Source organism: Podarcis tiliguerta (genome assembly GCF_965153285.1).
Source record: "Podarcis tiliguerta genome assembly, chromosome: 1".
Taxonomy (NCBI): Eukaryota; Metazoa; Chordata; class Lepidosauria; order Squamata; family Lacertidae; genus Podarcis; species Podarcis tiliguerta.
In genome coordinates this window covers 5,783,335-5,801,001 of record NC_139534.1, presented here as the reverse complement: position 1 = coordinate 5,801,001, position 17,667 = coordinate 5,783,335, and the positions used below count along the sequence as shown (strand labels likewise).

The 17,667-nt window shown below is 41.2% G+C and overlaps 2 protein-coding genes across 12 annotated transcripts in view; one reads left to right on the top strand and one right to left on the bottom strand.

Moving 5' to 3' along the window:
• Nucleotides 1-3,526, bottom strand: part of TRPM8 (transient receptor potential cation channel subfamily M member 8) — a 298,169-nt gene extending 294,643 nt beyond the window's left edge. For all 5 annotated transcript variants that reach the window (XR_014502469.1, XR_014502470.1, XM_083401091.1 and 2 more), the window contains exon 1: nt 3,317-3,526. The gene's annotated coding sequence lies outside the window, so the exon portion shown is untranslated. The remainder of the gene's footprint in view (nt 1-3,316) is intronic.
• The window catches only part of AGAP1 (ArfGAP with GTPase domain, ankyrin repeat and PH domain 1), a 319,294-nt gene that overhangs the window by 215,146 nt on the left and 86,481 nt on the right, over nt 1-17,667 (top strand). For all 7 annotated transcript variants that reach the window (XR_014502416.1, XR_014502417.1, XM_083400967.1 and 4 more), the window contains one exon: nt 15,279-15,440. Coding sequence is in view for 5 of the 7 variants with exons in the window: in XM_083400967.1 (XP_083257093.1) it covers nt 15,279-15,440 (162 nt within the window). In the remaining 2 variants the exon portion in view is untranslated. The remainder of the gene's footprint in view (nt 1-15,278; nt 15,441-17,667) is intronic.

Here is a 17,667-nt window from a genome sequence, read left to right as displayed (position 1 = left end):
GCCTCTGGAAATACGTTGATTACCATTGTTGTTCCTGCATCAGTGTGATTGCTTGAACCAAATGCCTTTGGCTTTTGGAATACCCCTCTCTTCCTAGGCATTGTTTCTTCTAGGCCCTGCTCCCCAGCAGCGCCAATCTTAAACTGATCTCCCCCACATGTTTACATTTACCATTCAGAATGAAAATGAATGTAGCAGCATGTTCATATCTGAGCTGCTGGATTGCTATTTCCACTTGGTCACATCTTGAGATGGACAAATCAGTTAATCTGTGGCGTCTCGTTTTTCCACTCCTAAGTTCCATTCTCCACATTTCCACAACGGTTTGTAAATTTTCATTAAAAATTCATCAATATTTTAGTGCATATGTGTCCTAATTGTAGATTTTTGCACATTTTAGCAAGCAAATTTTTATGGCTTTTTTGCTAATACATGCATTTTGTGCACTTTCCTCAATTTTGTACACATTTAGTTAGAAAATTGCATTGTAAATTTGGAGAAACGTGAATTTTGAAGGGTAGCTGTGTTTTAGTTCATATAGTGCTGCATTGTAGTTCACACATTGTTTCTGGAAGTAGGCTTAAAATGGAAAGTTGTGTGCATTACTCCCCTGTCTCTTGTCACACCTTGCGCTGTGCTTCCATGATGTTAACGTGGTGGTGCCCTGACTCTGGAATGCCCTCCTCAAACGGCATTAGGCCCCAACCATACAATATTTTTGGTGCCGGGTTTTATTTGACAGGGCATTTAAACAGACATATTTAGTCTGCATGATTGTTTTACAATATTATTGCTGTCTCTCATTTTAGACATTCCATTATGAATGTTGATGTTTTGTTGATGAATTGGCTTATTTATATCCTTTATACACCAGCTTGAAATCTGTTTGGATGAAGGGCAGTCTAGATATCTTGAAATAAATAAAATGCAGAAACAATGTAGAATCATAGAGTTGGAAGGGGTCCCAAGGGTCATCTAGTCCAACCCCCTGCAATGCAGGAACCTCAACTGAAGCCCCGGCAATGAGGAATCTCAGTGGCAGAAGGGTTATAAGATGTGTTTTTTCCCTTATCGGCATCATCTCAACTTGCAGCACTGGTATGAAGAATAACCACATCATGTGTGGTTTCCTTCTTTTTAAACTTCACCAGAACAGTGTGGTATGCAACCATGTGGATGAAGAAATCAAGCTAGTCTGGGAGGTTAGAAGAACTGGTTGTGGAGCATTTGTTCCCCAGTAGCAGCTTTACGCAGCGCAGCTTTTGAGAGCATCTCGCCTCCAAAAGCTCACCTCTGTCTTTCCCCAAGCAGGCATTGTCATGGAGGAGGGTTTGGGTTTGAGCACAATTAAGAAGCAGGGAGTAGGTTTTGCCTGTGTTGATTCTGCTTGCAACAATTTGTGCAAAATGGTGGAGTACTCCTGTTCGGAATTTTTTGCTCCTCTCTAGAGTAGAAAAAAAAGATAAGAAGCAAGACTGTTTTCATGTTTATAAATGCTCAAACTTTTTTGTTTTGAAGAAATAACTGAATACTGTACTAAACTGATGGTTTATGCCAAATTCTTAGAAACCAGAAGGGGTCAATGTGGCTCTACCATATACTAGGATATGATCGTAATTTACTCGGATTATATTCCTAAACTCTGTCACGCTTCCTGCATGAGTGTTACAAGCATGTCTGTCTAATACATGCATACACTAGTGGCCAAATATTGAAACCTTTTGGGGAAAAATTATTTCCGAGGTTTGATAGCTCATAACATGACTTTTTTGGGGAGCAATGCCATAAAATTATATATCAATGGAAAGATAATTTAATGAAGAATGTAATGCAATAACTTTTATGAAGGATTATTTATTACAACAATTGTAGCATTTAAACCATATTTCTGCAGTCTGCGCCGAACAGTCCTTGCACTCAACTTCACATTACAGCGGTACCTCAGGTTAAGAACTTAATTAGTTCTGGAGGTCTGTTCTTAGCTGAAACTGTTCTTAATCTGAGGTACCACTTTGGCTAATGGGGCGTCCTGCTGCCGCCGCGCAATTTCTGTTCTCATCCTGAAGCAAAGTTCTTAACCCAAGATACTATTTCTGGGTTAGCCGAGTCTGTAAGCTGAAGTCTCTGTAACCCGAGGTACCACTGTACATTGCGCCATGTTATCCTGTATACACCCAAATGATTTTCTTCTGTCACGTAGGCACAGTTTCTCAATTCTTCTATCGTCACTTGCTGTTGTGCACCTTTCCTGCCTTTACCAGTCTGATTTTGTAGTGACTGAGTCTCCTTATACCTCTTCAAAAATTTAGAAATGCCACCTTGGCTTAAGTTTCCACTGATTTTTCTTCAAAACTGTAGCCTTGTTCACTTAATAGTACTATTTTACATCGCTTTCTGGGTGCCCAGTCAACTCTGCACCATTTCTTTAATTTTATTGCGTTTTACAAGCTCACTAATTGAAAGAACACAAAAAAACCAACCAACTTGATAGCAATAACTAATGTCCTCCTCTCAGCTCCAATACATAACATCTAGCTGAATCCTACTGTGAGCTGACGGGGTCATTGCCAAAACAAGATGACACCTGATTCGCTCTCTAAACACTCATGCTCATTGGCTACATTCAAATGAAGGAAAGCTCCTGCATATAAACCTAAGCAAGTTGTGCTTCCTTTTTCTGGTTATTTGGCTGTAACTTTTGATAGAATACATATAACTGAACAAACTTCATTGCATTACATTCTTCATTAAAATATATTTCCACTGATATATAATTTTATGCTATTACTCCAAAGAAAAGTGGTGTTATGAGCCATCAAACCTCAGAAATACACATTTCCCAAAAGGTTTCCACAAGTTTGGCCCCTAGTGTAAGTGTCAATGTACCGGTACAGTACAAGTAGGACCTACTTAAAAAATTGTAGTGTGTTCTTCCCCTGTAGAGAATGCTACTCATGCCTTCTTCCAGTCCTCTGACTACTATATGACACTGGCTCGTATAAAACCCTATAAAGGCCTCTCAAGGATTGCTCCTTGAGCTGTGCAGCTTGTCTCTTCTATAAGGACACTCTCTTCATCAGATCCATTTGATCCATCCTTAGTTTTGACAATTTGTCTGTTTCCAGACCACTTGGACTGACACAAACTCCATTCCTTCAGGTTTTAAACCTGACCACATCCTTGCTGAGGCTTCACACTGATTTTCCAGTGACACCTTTGCTACACCATTCAAGAGCGTTTTGGGTGGTGTGTGGCCATCCCTCTCTGCCATAGCTGTCAACTTACAGATTTGAAAATAAGGGACCTGCAGCCTCACCTGTTCCAGGCACTCCAGTCTTCCTGTCCTCCTGCAGTCTGGTCAAACTCATGCTGGTAGCTTCGAGAACTCTGTCCAACCAACTTTATAACCAGAGGTTCAACTGAATAGAATCTGAATCACATGCACCACAAGGCCTAATCAGCCTCAACTTAAGATGGCTCCCCGGCCTGGCTTTGTACTGCAAAGTTTGCAGCAGCACGTGCAACAAAATGGCGTCCAGCATTCCAAAGCCCCCTTAGCTTGCATTAACTAGCCACACACAAGGATGCAAGCTCCACCCCCCAGTCGTCCTTAGACTTCTTATTGGGTGAGCAACACAGCCAAGCAACATAGTTGGAGCCTCCCTCCTCCCTGGCCGGCAGGGAGGGAGGGAGAGGAGCTGCTTCCTTTGAAATTTTAAGGGACATCATTTAAGGGACATTTAAGGGACATCCATCAATAAGGGACAGCATGGCACTGGAATAAGGGACTGTCCCTTCAAATAAGGGGCACTTGACAGCTATGCTCTCTGCATGGGCAGTATTCTTTAAGCAGTATCGCCCAGTCCCATGCCTCTGTTCTTCACCTCCACTTCCAGCTTCAAAATCCTGGAGAATAAAGGCAATGAATATTTTTTAAATGCCTTGGGCATCTTCTCTCCAGTCAGCAGCCACACATCACAAGGAATCACGCTGGCTTGCTTCTGCTTCCCTGCTATACATCCAAGGCTGACCCAAAACATTTGGCCACTGAGGAGGATCCCAGAATGGCATCTCCCTGCCCCTCAAGGAAAGAAGGGGCGAGGGAAGATCTACATCAGGAACAAGGTAGGAGGAAAAATCTTCATTAGGATCTGCTGCCCTACTGAATCCTGCCGCCTGAAGCAGTTGCCTCACCTTGCCTCATGGATGGGCTGGCCCTGTGTACAACCATGTTGAATACTGCAGGAACCCAGCACTCCAAAGTTATTTGTTGGGGATGCAGAGAGCAAACCCATTGGCACAGCTTTTGCTGGTGTCCTGGCACCAGTGCTGAGCTCTGAACCACTTCAGAAGGTCCTGGCTGACTGCTCAACTTGGGCAAGGGGGTGCATGTAAAAATAAAAAAAAATCAGTGTGCATAGATTTTTTTTATTTTTTTACCATGCACATGGTGGCTTAGAGCACATGATACCACAGGCTTTATGCATTTGTGTGTATTCCATGAAATCATGTTGAAGAATAAAAATATGGTGAGAGACACTGGTCCTATACCGTCGTTTTATTTTGTATGCTCCAGGTTAATCACCAAGATATGAGCAGTAAAACATTTTTGCTCTCCTTACACTTTCTCTTCCTTGAACATAGGAGATACTATTCTTACCAAGGTGATTATTGCTTCTTAAGCCTTGAGATTGTGAATGTTCTCTATATCTGGCCTTCATGAACACATCCAAGAGAGATCTGGCCTTTCAGATGAAAGGTTGCTGTGCAGTTGAAACAGCACCAAACTTAGTACTTACAAAGTGAGATGAGTCTGACACTGTTATCTCCAGAAATCTGAGAACATTACATTGCTATTTTTTTATAAGCTGTCTGTTTGTCTGACTTTAACTACAAGATAGTTCTTCATAACTCAAACTGTTGGATTTTGACAGATAAGACAGATGGTAAAATACCTTCATTCTTCAATTTGTATATTGTCATTTGTGAAAAATTAAAGACCACTGTCTGAGTTGACACCACTTTTAGAAGTGCAGTAGTCCTCACTGGAGTGATTTTTATGACTGTTGTTGTTGTTGTTTAAGGATGATGGTATTTTATTTTGGCCTGAATATGGTCTTCATAGGCCTTTCACCTTAAAAAGCAGAGACATCACCTTACCAACAAAGGTCTGTATAGTTAAAGCCATGGTTTTCCCAGTAGTGATGTATGGAAGTGAGAGCTGGACCATAAAGAAGGCTGATCACCGAAGAATTGATGCTTTTGAATTATGGTGCTGGAGGAGACTCTTGAGAGTCCCATGGACTGCAAGAAGATCAAACTGATCCATTCTTAAGGAAATCAGCCCTGAGTGCTCACTGGAAGGACAGATCCTGAAGCTGAGGCTCCAATACTTTGGCCACCTCATGAGAAGAGAAGACTCCCTGGAAAAGACCCTGATGTTGGGAAACATGGAGGGCACAAGGAGAAGGGGACGACAGAGGACGAGATGGTTGGACAGTGTTCTCGAAGCTACAAACATGAGTCTGACCAAACTGCGGGAGGCAGTGGAAGACAGGAGTGCCTGGCGTGCTCTGGTCCATGGGGTCACAAAGAGTCGGACACGACTGAACGACTAAACAACAACAGTCTTCTTGACATATGGCTAATATTATGCGTCCTAAGCTAGAATTGTATAACTTTTACTCCAATAAACATTATTGTTCACCTTAGCTCCTACATAATTAAAAATTACTTATTTCAAAATTTTAGAACATTGGAAAAAATCATAATAGAAAATTCAGTTTAAACGTCTACCAGGATCTCTTCACAGAAACGCTGCAATGCAGACGTGAACTTGACATTTACACCACAGCACTCGTGTGTAGCAGCCAATAAGGTACCAATGGGGTGAGCCATTCAAATGCCTCATAATCTACCTAAAGTTTCTTCCATACAACTGCAATCAAAAATACATTAAATCAACTGGGACTGCAATCAAATGAAGACAAACAACTGAGAAGTAGGCAGTGGAGAAGAAGACACAGAACTCAAAGAAGGAGACTGCCAGCAAACGTGGAGTAGAAGGACAGGAAAAACAAGATGACACCTTTAAAAAAACCCAAAACCCACAACAGCAAAAACAACACAGAGATTGCTTCTTCTCTGCTTGAGGCCCCACTTCAGCTACCAACTATAAAAGTTTGACAGGGAGCTACAGGCTCTATAACCAAAACGGGCAATAATTGGCCTATTGTTTTGTTTTTGATTGCAATATAACATTGTAAAACATTTTCTACTTCTGTGGGGAGGGTATTAATGTTTTCGTCTCCCAATTTCAGCTTAGTGCAAGAGCATTTGGCTCCCGAAGGAAGAGACAGACAATTCCACTCTCAACCCTAGGTGTAGGAGTTAGTCTTTTGGGGAAGGTTACAGGGATTAGGGATGGGGAGGAGAGTTTGAATATTGAAATTAATCCCTTTTGGAGTTAAGACTATCTTTATTTTGTGCTGATGGAATATGATAATAACACTGAAATCACTATGATGCATAATAGATTTATTGCAGGGTATATGCTCTACTTTTAAAAAGTAGAGACATCACCTTGCCAACAAAGGTCCGTATAGTAAAAGCTATGGTTTTCCCAGTAGTGATGTGTGGAAGTGAGAGCTGGACCATAAAGAAGGCTGATCGCCGAAGAATTGACGCTTTTGAATTATGGTGCTGGAGGAGACTCTTGAGAGTCCCATGGACTGCAAGAAGATCAAACCTCTCCATTCTTAAGGAAATCAGCCCTAAGTGCTCACTGGAAGGACAGATCCTGAAGCTGAGGCTCCAGTACTTTGGCCACCTCATGAGAAGAGAAGACTCCCTGGAAAAGACCCTGACGTTGGGAAAGATAGAGGGCACAAGGAGAAGGGGATGGCAGAGGACGAGATGGTTGGACGGTGTTCTCGAAGCTACCAACATGAGTCTGACCAAACTGCGGGAGGCAGTGGAAGACAGAAGTGCCTGGCGTGCTCTGGTCCATGGGGTCACGAAGAGTCAGACACGACTAAATGACTAAACAACAACAGATTCTGGATCATGCTCAGTGCATATGCTTTCCTATGTTAAAAATGTTGAGAGGATATTTTAAGTGGAAAAATACTTGGCCAAATGTTAAGCTTTCAGTTCAGTTTAAAATTAATTGAAGACTAGTTCAGTTTATCACAGCTAGAGTTTTAAGTTACAACTTAAAACCTCAGGGTAACTTGCACTTTTAAAAACCTCAATATTTCCCCTCAATTTCTTTATTCCACCAAGGGTTGTAGTTTTTTTTAAAGGTGAAAAATTGACATAGCTGAAAGTTTCAGTATTTGATTTAGATACAAATAAGTTATAATTCTTTAAAAATAAAAAAGAATTTTCCACAAGAAAGAAGGAAGGAATTTTCACAGGGAGTTATTACCCAGTTAACTCAACACCCACCGCCTATTCCCAAAGTGCTATACTGATCAAAATCCAGTCACCTTTCAAATTCCAACTCTTTGGAATCTGAGCCAAACTGCCTGATCTCACTGCCTGCATTAGCAGTGGAAGACAGGAGTGCCTGGCGTGCTCTGGTCCATGGGGTCACGATGAGTCGGACACAACTGAATGACTAAACAACAACAACATATGCTCTATGATTTCAATTTAATTTAATTTATTGCATTGATATATATATCCCTTCTTCAAAAGATCTCAAGTGGTTCATAGAATAAAATACAAGATAAAATGTAAGTAAATCATTAAACCAAAACAACAAAACAATACCCACCCCCTTGCCACAGACACATTCCAAAGGCTATAGGATATTAATCAGCCAAAGGCATGGTTGAAGAGAAACGTTTTTGCCTGATGCATAAAAATATCTATTGAAGGTGCCAGGCAAACTTCCCTGGGGAGAGCATTCCACAAATGGGGAGCCACCACAGAAAAGGCCAGTTCTCGTGTTGCCATCCTCTGGACCTCTTGTGGAGGAGGCACATTAAGAAAGACCTCCAATGATGAATGCAGAATCCGGGATTATTTATATGGGGAGAGGTTGCACTCCACACCACCAAGGCCACCTGAGCGACAGCAGAGGATCCAGGAGTACCCGCAAGGTGTGGATGCTCCTTCGGAAGCAGTGTAACCCCATCAAGAAAAGGCCACCTCCCCAGTGGCGTAGCGTGGGGGGTGCAGGGGGGGCCGGCTGCACCGGGCGCAACATCTGGGGGGGGGGGGCGCGCTCGCACTCGCAGCTCTCTGCCCCTACCTGGCTCACTCACTCTCTCTCACTGCAGTACTGATCCGAGCTGCCGGGTCGCCGCCCACTGTGGAGGGGAGGGTGCCAGACGTACGGTGCGGTGCAGAAAGAGAGCGAGGGACTATCTGGGGGAGGGACAGTGCAGCGGGGGGGGGGCGCAAATTACTTGCCTTGCCCCGGATTAGGGGGCGCAAATTACTTGCCTTGCCCCGGGTGCTGACAACCCACGCTACGCCACTGCACCTCCCAGCCATCTGGTCTAGGGAACTGCCCTCTAACACAGGCATAAGCAAACTCTGGCCCTCCAGATGTTTGGGACTGCAATTCCCATCATCTCTGACCACTGGTCCTGTTAGCTAGGGATGGTGAGTTCCAATCCAAAAAATTCCAATCTTTAACCAGACTCACCAGGAATCATTAAATCAATATTTACTCTAGCAGAAATTCAAACTGGGGGCAAAAATGTGTCACATAGAAAATGGAGTAAGCTTGTTTTTTCCTGCTCGGGAGGCTAGGACTTGATCCAATGGATTCAAGTTACAAGAAAGGAGATTCCAACTAAACATATGGAAAGACTTTCTGACATTAAGAGCTGTTAAACAGTGAAACAGACTCCCTTGGGAGGTGGTGGACTCTCCTTCCTTGGAGGTTGTTAAGCAGAGCTTGGATGGCCATCTCTTATGTATGCTTCACCTGAGATTCCTGCATTGCAGGGGGTTGGACTAATCAGTGTTTCCCAACCTTGGGCCTCCAGCTGTTTTCAAACTACAATTCCCATCATCCCTGACCACTGGTCTTGCTAGCTGAGGATTATGGGAGTTGTAGTCCAAAAACAGCTGGAGGCCCAAGGTTGGGAAATGCTGGACTAGATGACCCTTGGCATCCCTTCCAACTACGATTCTGTGGTAAAATAGCTTTGTTGTATGTATGTGGTGTTACTTTATTAAAGTTTAATTGGCGGATTTACAAGCTACAAAACATTTCCAGATATGCATTTAGTAAATTGTTTTCCTTATCCATAGCGAATCTTTCTTTTTATTTACTAAGAATTAGTAGTTATTGTTTGCCTACTTGGTGTCTTTCTAGTTTTGACCACAGAGCTCGGGGTGCAAGGTCACGATGCATCCCTTAACTTGCAGAATGCAACACTTCAAAAAGTAGAAGGAAGCCTGCATACTAAATCTGATGCTGTGTCCAAATAGATCTTTGAATATTAAAGCTCAGGTGAAGCAGAGAGATGGGGGCTTCCTGCCAATGGAGGAAAATCTCTCTTGTCAAGTGGTGGCCAGACCCCATAATTGGTTGGAATTGATACTTAACTTGATAATCATAGGCTTGCTACCTACAGCCTGCACTAAGATAGGAAACGACACACTGCATGTGAATCTCTTAGCAGGGTTCGTGTAGTAAAGGTTATGAATACTTGCATGAGAACCAGAAAATATTAAATGTCTTTCCTGCAAACCACTGATTACTCCACCACCACACTATATCTCACATGAACTGAAACAAAATCCTAAAGTTCCGCATGAATAGATAACTGAGATGAGGAACATCTTTGGTTCTACTTGGTTTAAATCCATAGTAGTTTTGGTCTTTACTTCCTCTAGCAAATTAGACACTTATAAAAATGGTACAGAAGCTAAATCTCATTCCCAGTTATGAAGATAAAGTAGCTTTAGTATCACTTTACCAGAAGTTGTTCAAGGAGACAATTAAGCCATTATTTAGGCCTGGGTGATACACAAGAGTACATGTATTAAGGCCTGCTTTTTAAAGTTCTATTCATAATTTAAATTGCCCCATCTTTTTGTGGTTCACATGATTTTATGATGGATCTGATAGTGGTCTTTGATTTTGTCTTGGTTATTTTTATTTCTGTGCTGTTCAGTAGAAGAAAAGCAAGATAGAAATATCAAATAGGATCACGGGCAGGTATCCTATTGGCAGTGATGATTCATTAGCCATGCATTTGCTCTTTAGAGGGAATTGTAGAAAGATGGCACTAGCTTCCAAACTTTGAGGCTGCAGGAGGAATTTAAAGAGGTGCTGCCTTGGTAGCTATGTAAATATCTGGAGACAAGTTGGGGAGTGAGGAGAGCAGTTTTGTTAGGAGTTTATTGAAATATGCACACCCACGCCCTTGTACTGTATTCCAAGGATCAGTGTCAAGACATATAGGGTTCCATGTGCAAATTAAAAAATGCCCTATTAGGGCATAATTCTCTCAAAAAAATTAAGAGGGTATGGAGGGACAGTGGAGCTGGGGGTTTGGGTTCGGGTTCTGGCCCTACTGTTGTGTACTCTGCTAGCCCCACCCTTCCTGCTGCCCACAACTCAGGGTTTTGTCTGTAAAAGTGAAGCCCATTGCAATGAATCACCCATCCAACTTTAAATCGGAAATCACCTTGCCCATTCTGGTGGGTGATCAGTTGCACTAAAAAAATTGCAGGTTGTCTCTGGCTGCACATGTGCATTTCCTCAAATGTTGCGGTCAAGGAAATAGGTCCAGAGATCTGTGTTTGTGGTGTTTTCTGGCTTAGGAAATTGATCCCATTTAATCTTCTAAGCCTAAAACAAACCAGTACAGTGGTACCTCGGAAGACGAAAAACTTGCAAGACGAAAGAGTTTTTCGTTTTCTGAGCTGCTTCGCAAGACGGATTTCCCTATGGGCTTGCTTCGCAAGACGAAACGTCTTGCGCCTTTTTTTTTAAAACCGCCAATGCATTCCTATGGGAAACCGTCAATACACATTGGTGCTTCGCAAGACAAAAAAACTCGTAGAACGAAAAAACTCGCAGAACGAATTAATTTCATCTTGCGAGGCACCACTGTATTGGGGTGTAAGAGTTCAGTGAATTCAGTGTCGAGAACCTTGCTTTAAAATGTTTGTGTAACTGTTCCACTGTTTAAAATATCTACATGATAATATGCTTAAAATGTAAAAGCCATTTGAACAAGACCACTGATCTATATAGCATAGTGGGCTCCAACATGGAAGCTGCAGTTTGTCACTTTCTTAGATCACAACGTTGTTATGCTTTATTGATGATGACCTTGTTTTTAGCCTGCTTTTTAACAGATGCAGCTGGAGCTGATAAACTTGTGTTTGGTATATCCAGTTGGCTGTACAGATCTGCCCATAACGCCTGTTCTAAAAATTAAAAATGTGGTGGTTGAAATTTTATTGTTTGGGGACAATTTTGGATTAAATAGTATAACGTTGTAAAACTCACATGTGTTGTAGCTCCCCTAGAGAGGTTCTTACATGCAGGGAAAATATCCTTTTAAGAAACCATGGCACAATGAATTTGTGATAAGTCTTCCTGTGCCAGATTCACATTTAACCATAGAAGTTGGTTGTCCTAACTCATTTTGGCTAGTAATATGTCCATCACCCTTGCTAAGATGCTAAGATATCTAAGGATGAAGTATACGCCTCTGCTCTTTGTATGACAAGCCTCGCCGCAATGCCCATTGCCCTTGCTATCTAAAATATAGCAGTAACAATCATATCTGATTCCCTAATGGGGTTTGATGCACAAGTTATTTGCTACTAGTTGTACAACAAATAGTGGAATTATAATTTGTCATGTGACAAAGACGCATGAGAGCAGAAGCAGCAAAGCAGGCTGGGAAGTGCTGGGACTGTACAATCATTTGGGCCTACTAAAGTTATTCAGACTTCACTGCTAACTGTTGACTCAAGCTCCCTATAAGAGCAGCCATTTTATCTCTGTGTTCAGATTTCAGTCAGAGTCAGTCTACCTCAGTTGTGAGCAGAGTTGGTTTGTAATCTCAGTCAAACTGTTTACGCTGCACGTCATAATTAAGGACACATATTTTGGCTTTAAGCTTGTATGGAGATACTGATAACCAAAGGCACAACTAGAAGGCTCAACATTCTCTATTTCTGTCAGTATTCTGCTGCTCATTTTCAAAAAATGGCTTTTATCATACATTTTTGCATGAATTTCCAATTTTGCTTTGTTTCTTCAGAGGTTTACACTCCTCTAATTTCACGTGTCTCCTGGTGTCTGCTCACGAACAGAAGGAACCAGTACGTGTGACTGGTTACAAATCTGAGAATGAGAGAAGGATGGCAATACTTCATTTCTGAATGGTCACAGAAAACCCTCTGGAAATGAAGGGCAGCAGAGAAATAATTGTTTGGTATATTTTTGTCTTGTTCCTGTTTTGTTTGGGAGTCTATATTCCTGAACCCTTATAAATCTTAGCCCAGGCAGCCTAATTTTTTTGTTTTTTAAAAAATTGCTAGTGAGCATAATGTAGCTATAAATCCTGAAACTGATGACCATCATCAGAAAAGCTGCCTGTAGCTGCCATTAGTAGCTGCTGAGCTAATGATGGGCTGGGCAGATAATCATATGAAAGTTAATTGTAAGGTTTGATATGGCATCTTGTCAGCAGAGATAAGTTGTCACGTTTTCCACTTGAGCTGAAACTAAATGATTGTAAAATAAGTTATGAGTGTCCTTGGGCCTGTCTGCCAGAATGATGGCTAAGAATACATTCCTGGCCCATCAGTCTCAAGAAGCCTGTTTGATATTTATGCGAACTGAATGTTATTTTATTCTCCCTCTAGTCATGCTTGCCAGCTTCCCGAGTGAAAAGTGAAACTGCTTCTTTGACTCATACATCAAGTACTGAAGCTCAAATGTTGCACAGATTGTTATTATTATTGTTATTACTAGTGTTATATATATTTTTGAGGGTATGCATTGAACATTGATGCTCGATTAGGAAGAACTAATGGCTGAAATTGAACATACAGGATGGCTAGAGAACAGCCCATCTCAGCTCAGTGCGTTTTATGAGTTCTAGTGCTTCTGTCAAAGCTGGTTAGGCTGTGGAGTAATGAGGCGCTTGTTTCTTTTTAATTTGGTATGCTTCTTATATTTAATAGTAGCAGCCGTGGTCATCTGTTCTCACATTCAGTAATTGATACCAAATAAAATGTGTTATTTGTATTCAGTCAGGGGTATAAAATTGTATGCAGTGAGTTGAAGCTAGAACTCCTTTACAATTTTCAAGAGGTCACTTTTCAGTTTGAAGAATAAATTCCTTGTCAAGGAAGCATAGTAGTCGGAAATGGGAAAAGCGTGCATGTAAGCCTAGTGGACTTTAGTGGCTCATATTTTAAAGCAGACAAATGCAAAGTAACCTAGAATACTGGAAACTAGAATGCTCTGTGTTAATAGAGAAACAATGAAAGCCTAGTTCTGCACCCCAGATTCACATTTCTTTTTCCAGATGAGGAGGGAAGCAAATACCTCAGGCTCTCTTCACTTTAGAGCTGTTTGACCCAGGAACAGCACACTATTATCTGAAAAGCATTGTACATCATAAAGACTTGCAGCAGCAAGTTCATTTTTCAGTCGGCCCTTCGCTAGTGAAGTTTTGTGTTGCTGCTGTAGGATATAAGGAGTGATCAGGCTTAAACAGATTCCTCTACATGAACCTGTGCTTGTCGATGAATTAAATGAGGCTAATGCAGGAATAGCAAAAGAAGATAGTACCCACCTCTTCCGTTTTAATAACAGGAAGGGTTCTGTGTTCAATTGAAGCATCATTTCAGTTCACTATATCTTAAATGGAGTTTAATATCACTTTTCTTCTCTCGGCACCTGATATATAAATACATAAATTAAAAATGTAGCAATATCAAAATATGACACAAAGCAATATTATGAATGTCAAGCAGAGGAAAGGAGAAAATGGCTTGTAAAAGAGTATTTATTTGGTCAGTTAAGAGATTGATTTGGTGTGAAATAGTGTTCCACATTATGTTTTTTTAGAACAAATGCAGGTGAAGTGCCAATTCTCAGGCAGTCAGGATTCAGATTGTTCCTCTGGATAATATCAGGCCTAACAGGTCTTTGCCAGACAGGTGGGAGCTTCCATGCCCCTGTTTCATCCGCTTTTAAGTAGTGAAGGCATTGATATAGGTAGCTGTATCCAAACACGAGAAGGGAAGAAGGATGCCCAATGTTCAGAGAAGCAAAAGGAGAAAAAATAGTGACTTTGAGGAAGAGCCACAATTTAGTGGTAGAACACATGCTTTGTATATCGAAGGCCCTGGCTTCAACGCCTGACACGCTTAGACAGGGCTAGGGAAAGACGGCTGCCTGGCGTCCTGGAAAGCCAGTGCCTATGAACTAGATAGACCCAGTGGACTTTGCACACATCCCAATGAGCCACAGCAAATGGCTCTCCCCCTGCCATGCAGGGTTTCCCCATGGTGTTTTCCACACCTACAACATCTGTGCAGTTCAAACAAGCCACACTACAGCTTACTGTGTTCTCTGAAACTAACCATTTGTTTGAAACAAACCAAGCAGAGTGGCTGGGGCAACCCAACCAGATGGGCGGGGTGTAAATAATAAACTTATTATTGTTATTTGATTTGGATGACACATCAAGCCCATACTATGGCTTGTTCAAGTCATTGGGATGGATGGATAGGCAGTGGGGAAAAGCCACACAGGGACCAGTGCAAGAGGGAGGAGGCACAATTAAAACATGGTTTAATGCACACTATGGGCTATTGTATTGTATCTTTTTCACATGTTTTGCTGGCAATCCAGTATATTTGTGCAGCTGATTATTCCTGCCTTAGTGTGGAACCATACATATGTCCATATTGAAATTCATTTTGCCCATACAATGGGGGGAAATACCTATCATCATAGAATTGTAGAGTTGTAAAGGACCACAAGGATAATCTAGTCCAACCTCCCTGTAATGCAGGAATCTTTAGCCCAACATGGGACTCAAACCCACAACCCTGAGAGTCTCCTGGTCTCCTGACTGAGCTATCTCAGTGTCATCTTCTGAACATTAAGAAGTTTTGAGTGAAAATTTTGATTTTTTTAAAAACTGGCTGTAATCAGTGTTTTTTTTAAAAAAAATCAAATATACAAATGCTTGGTTTCTGCTTTTTGTTGAGAAAAAGAGATGTACCTTACCTCTTGTTTTATTTTTGTTCCCTGTTCTGATTTACAGATACCGGCTTGGGAGATTCTGTGTGCTCCAGTCCAAGTATATCTAGCACCACAAGTACTAAGCCGGACCCTCCTCCTTCTCCTCATGCAAACAGAAAAAAGCATCGCAGGAAGAAAAGCACAAGCAATTTTAAAGCTGATGGTATCTCAGGCAGTGCCGAAGGTATCTATTTTATATTTTCAACACTCAGTTTTGACACATCTGAAGTAGTTTTCATGTGGGCTTGGACTTAGGTTTGGGGTTTTTTTGGAGGGGTGGTTTTTACTGCTTGCTTGCTATAATGTCTTAATGATAGTAAAAAGTAAATCTTTCCTACCATTTTTTAGAGACTAACCATCTTGTAAATGTAGTTGACCAGTTTCATCTGCAGCCCTATACCTACTTTACCTAACAACTGAGAGCAGGATTATGTTGAAATCTCGTGATTTTATTCCAGGAAATACTTTTGTGTCATGCCATATTTTTCCTGTTAAGTAATTTTTGTTTTTATGTTTTCCTGTGAGTTTTATTCATGTTACTGCAAGCTAACTTTATCCAAAAAATTAATCAGGAATTTGCTTGTGTCATGATTTTGTTGGTGGGAACAGCTTTCTTGGGTAACTTAAGAGTGTGGGTCAGTTCCATGAGCAACTGCTCTCTCTCACAGTCATTTAGGATATCTAGAAAAGTTTCCTCTTTCTGGTATTTGGGGCACACACTTACCTGTCTGCGTGAGGGTAATTGAAGTCACCTATTGCTACAGTTGTTCTTTTGGATGCCTCTTGGATTTCATTGTCCATCTCAATATCATCCTGAACATTTTGGTCTGGGGGATTCACAGTATTAAATAACTCTTGGCACCTGGTATCACCACCAGCAATAATTCCGTGGAGGAGTCAGCCCCTTTTGGTATTTCTTCCATTTAATTTCATTCATTAGGCTTATGGACTTTATGAGCAACACTACCTCCAGTAAACCCTTCTCTATCCTTCCTATGGAGTTTGTATCCAGAGATACAACTGTGTCCCACTGGTTCCCTTCATTCCAGCAGGTTTCCATTATATGCACTATATCTGTGTGGTCCTCCAAGACCAAGCACTTCAGTTCCCCAAATTGATTTGGGGGCTTCTAGCAATAGTATATAAACATTAGTGTAGCTCTCCAAATGTCTTTGGCACTTGTTTTTTAGTCTACGGTGCTTTGGATTCTCTATAAATTGCTAGTATGTGTCCCTGCATTCTCAATACCTACTTCTCCCATTTAAACAAGCATACATTTTTTTTACCTTCTTTCATCTTTGGAGGAAGATTGATTTTAAACTGGACCCTCCTCAGCTCCTGTCAGCTTTCCCTCAGGAATCGGTTTTAAAACTGCTCAGCCCCACTTTTAATGCTAAAAGTGGCAACAGTCTGCTTCCATCTTGACTTAAGTAGATTCCATCCCATTTGTCTAAGCTTGACAATGTTCTGAGGACCAGGAGCTCATTGCACAATGTCGTTTCTGTTCAGCAGGCAGATGGCCATACCTGCAACAATTGGTGCAACGCACTGGAATGCCCTCACCCCCTTGCTGACTTTTGCATGTGTCTTTTTGTAATTTATGGAGTTAATGTACTTATGAGCTTGGTATTTGCTAGGTCAAAGGGCTTAACTCACACAATTGCTTAACTTGCCTAATAGCTTAATATTTTGTCACCTGCTTCATTGCTGTGCAGTTCCATATGTATATGCCTTGCTAGCTTTCCCTAGCTGCTAATGCAGGCAATGAGATCAGGCAGTTTGGCTCAGATTCCAAAGAGTTGGAATTTGAAAGGTGACTGGATTTTGATCAGTATAGCACTTTGGGAATAGGCGGTGGGTGTTGAGTTAACTGGGCAATAACTCCCCGTGAAAATTCCTTCCTTATTCCTTATTTGTATATAAATCAAATACTGAAACTTTCAGCTATGTCAATTTTTCACCTTTAAAAAAAACTACAACCCTTGGTGGAATAAAGAAATTGAGGGGAAATATTGAGGTTTTTAAAAGTGCAAGTTACCCTGAGGTTTTAAGTTGTCACTTAAAACTCTAGCTGTGATAAACTGAACTAGTCTTCAATTAATTTTAAACTGAACTGAAAGCTTAACATTTGGCCAAGTATTTTTCCACTTAAAATATCCTCTCAACATTTTTAACATAGGAAAGCATATGCACTGAGCATGATCCACAATCTAGGTTGTCCTTTTTATTATCCCTAACTAGCTAATCAACTAAACAACAATATATTAGTAGGCTTTTCTTTTACCATTTCTCTAAAGTTGGGATTTCTAGGTTTCTTGAAGTTTTCTTGATAAGGGAGAACCGAAAACCAGGTTTCTACCATTTTATAATCTCTAGGATTTAACTCCTGAGCTATAAATTATCATAGGGTT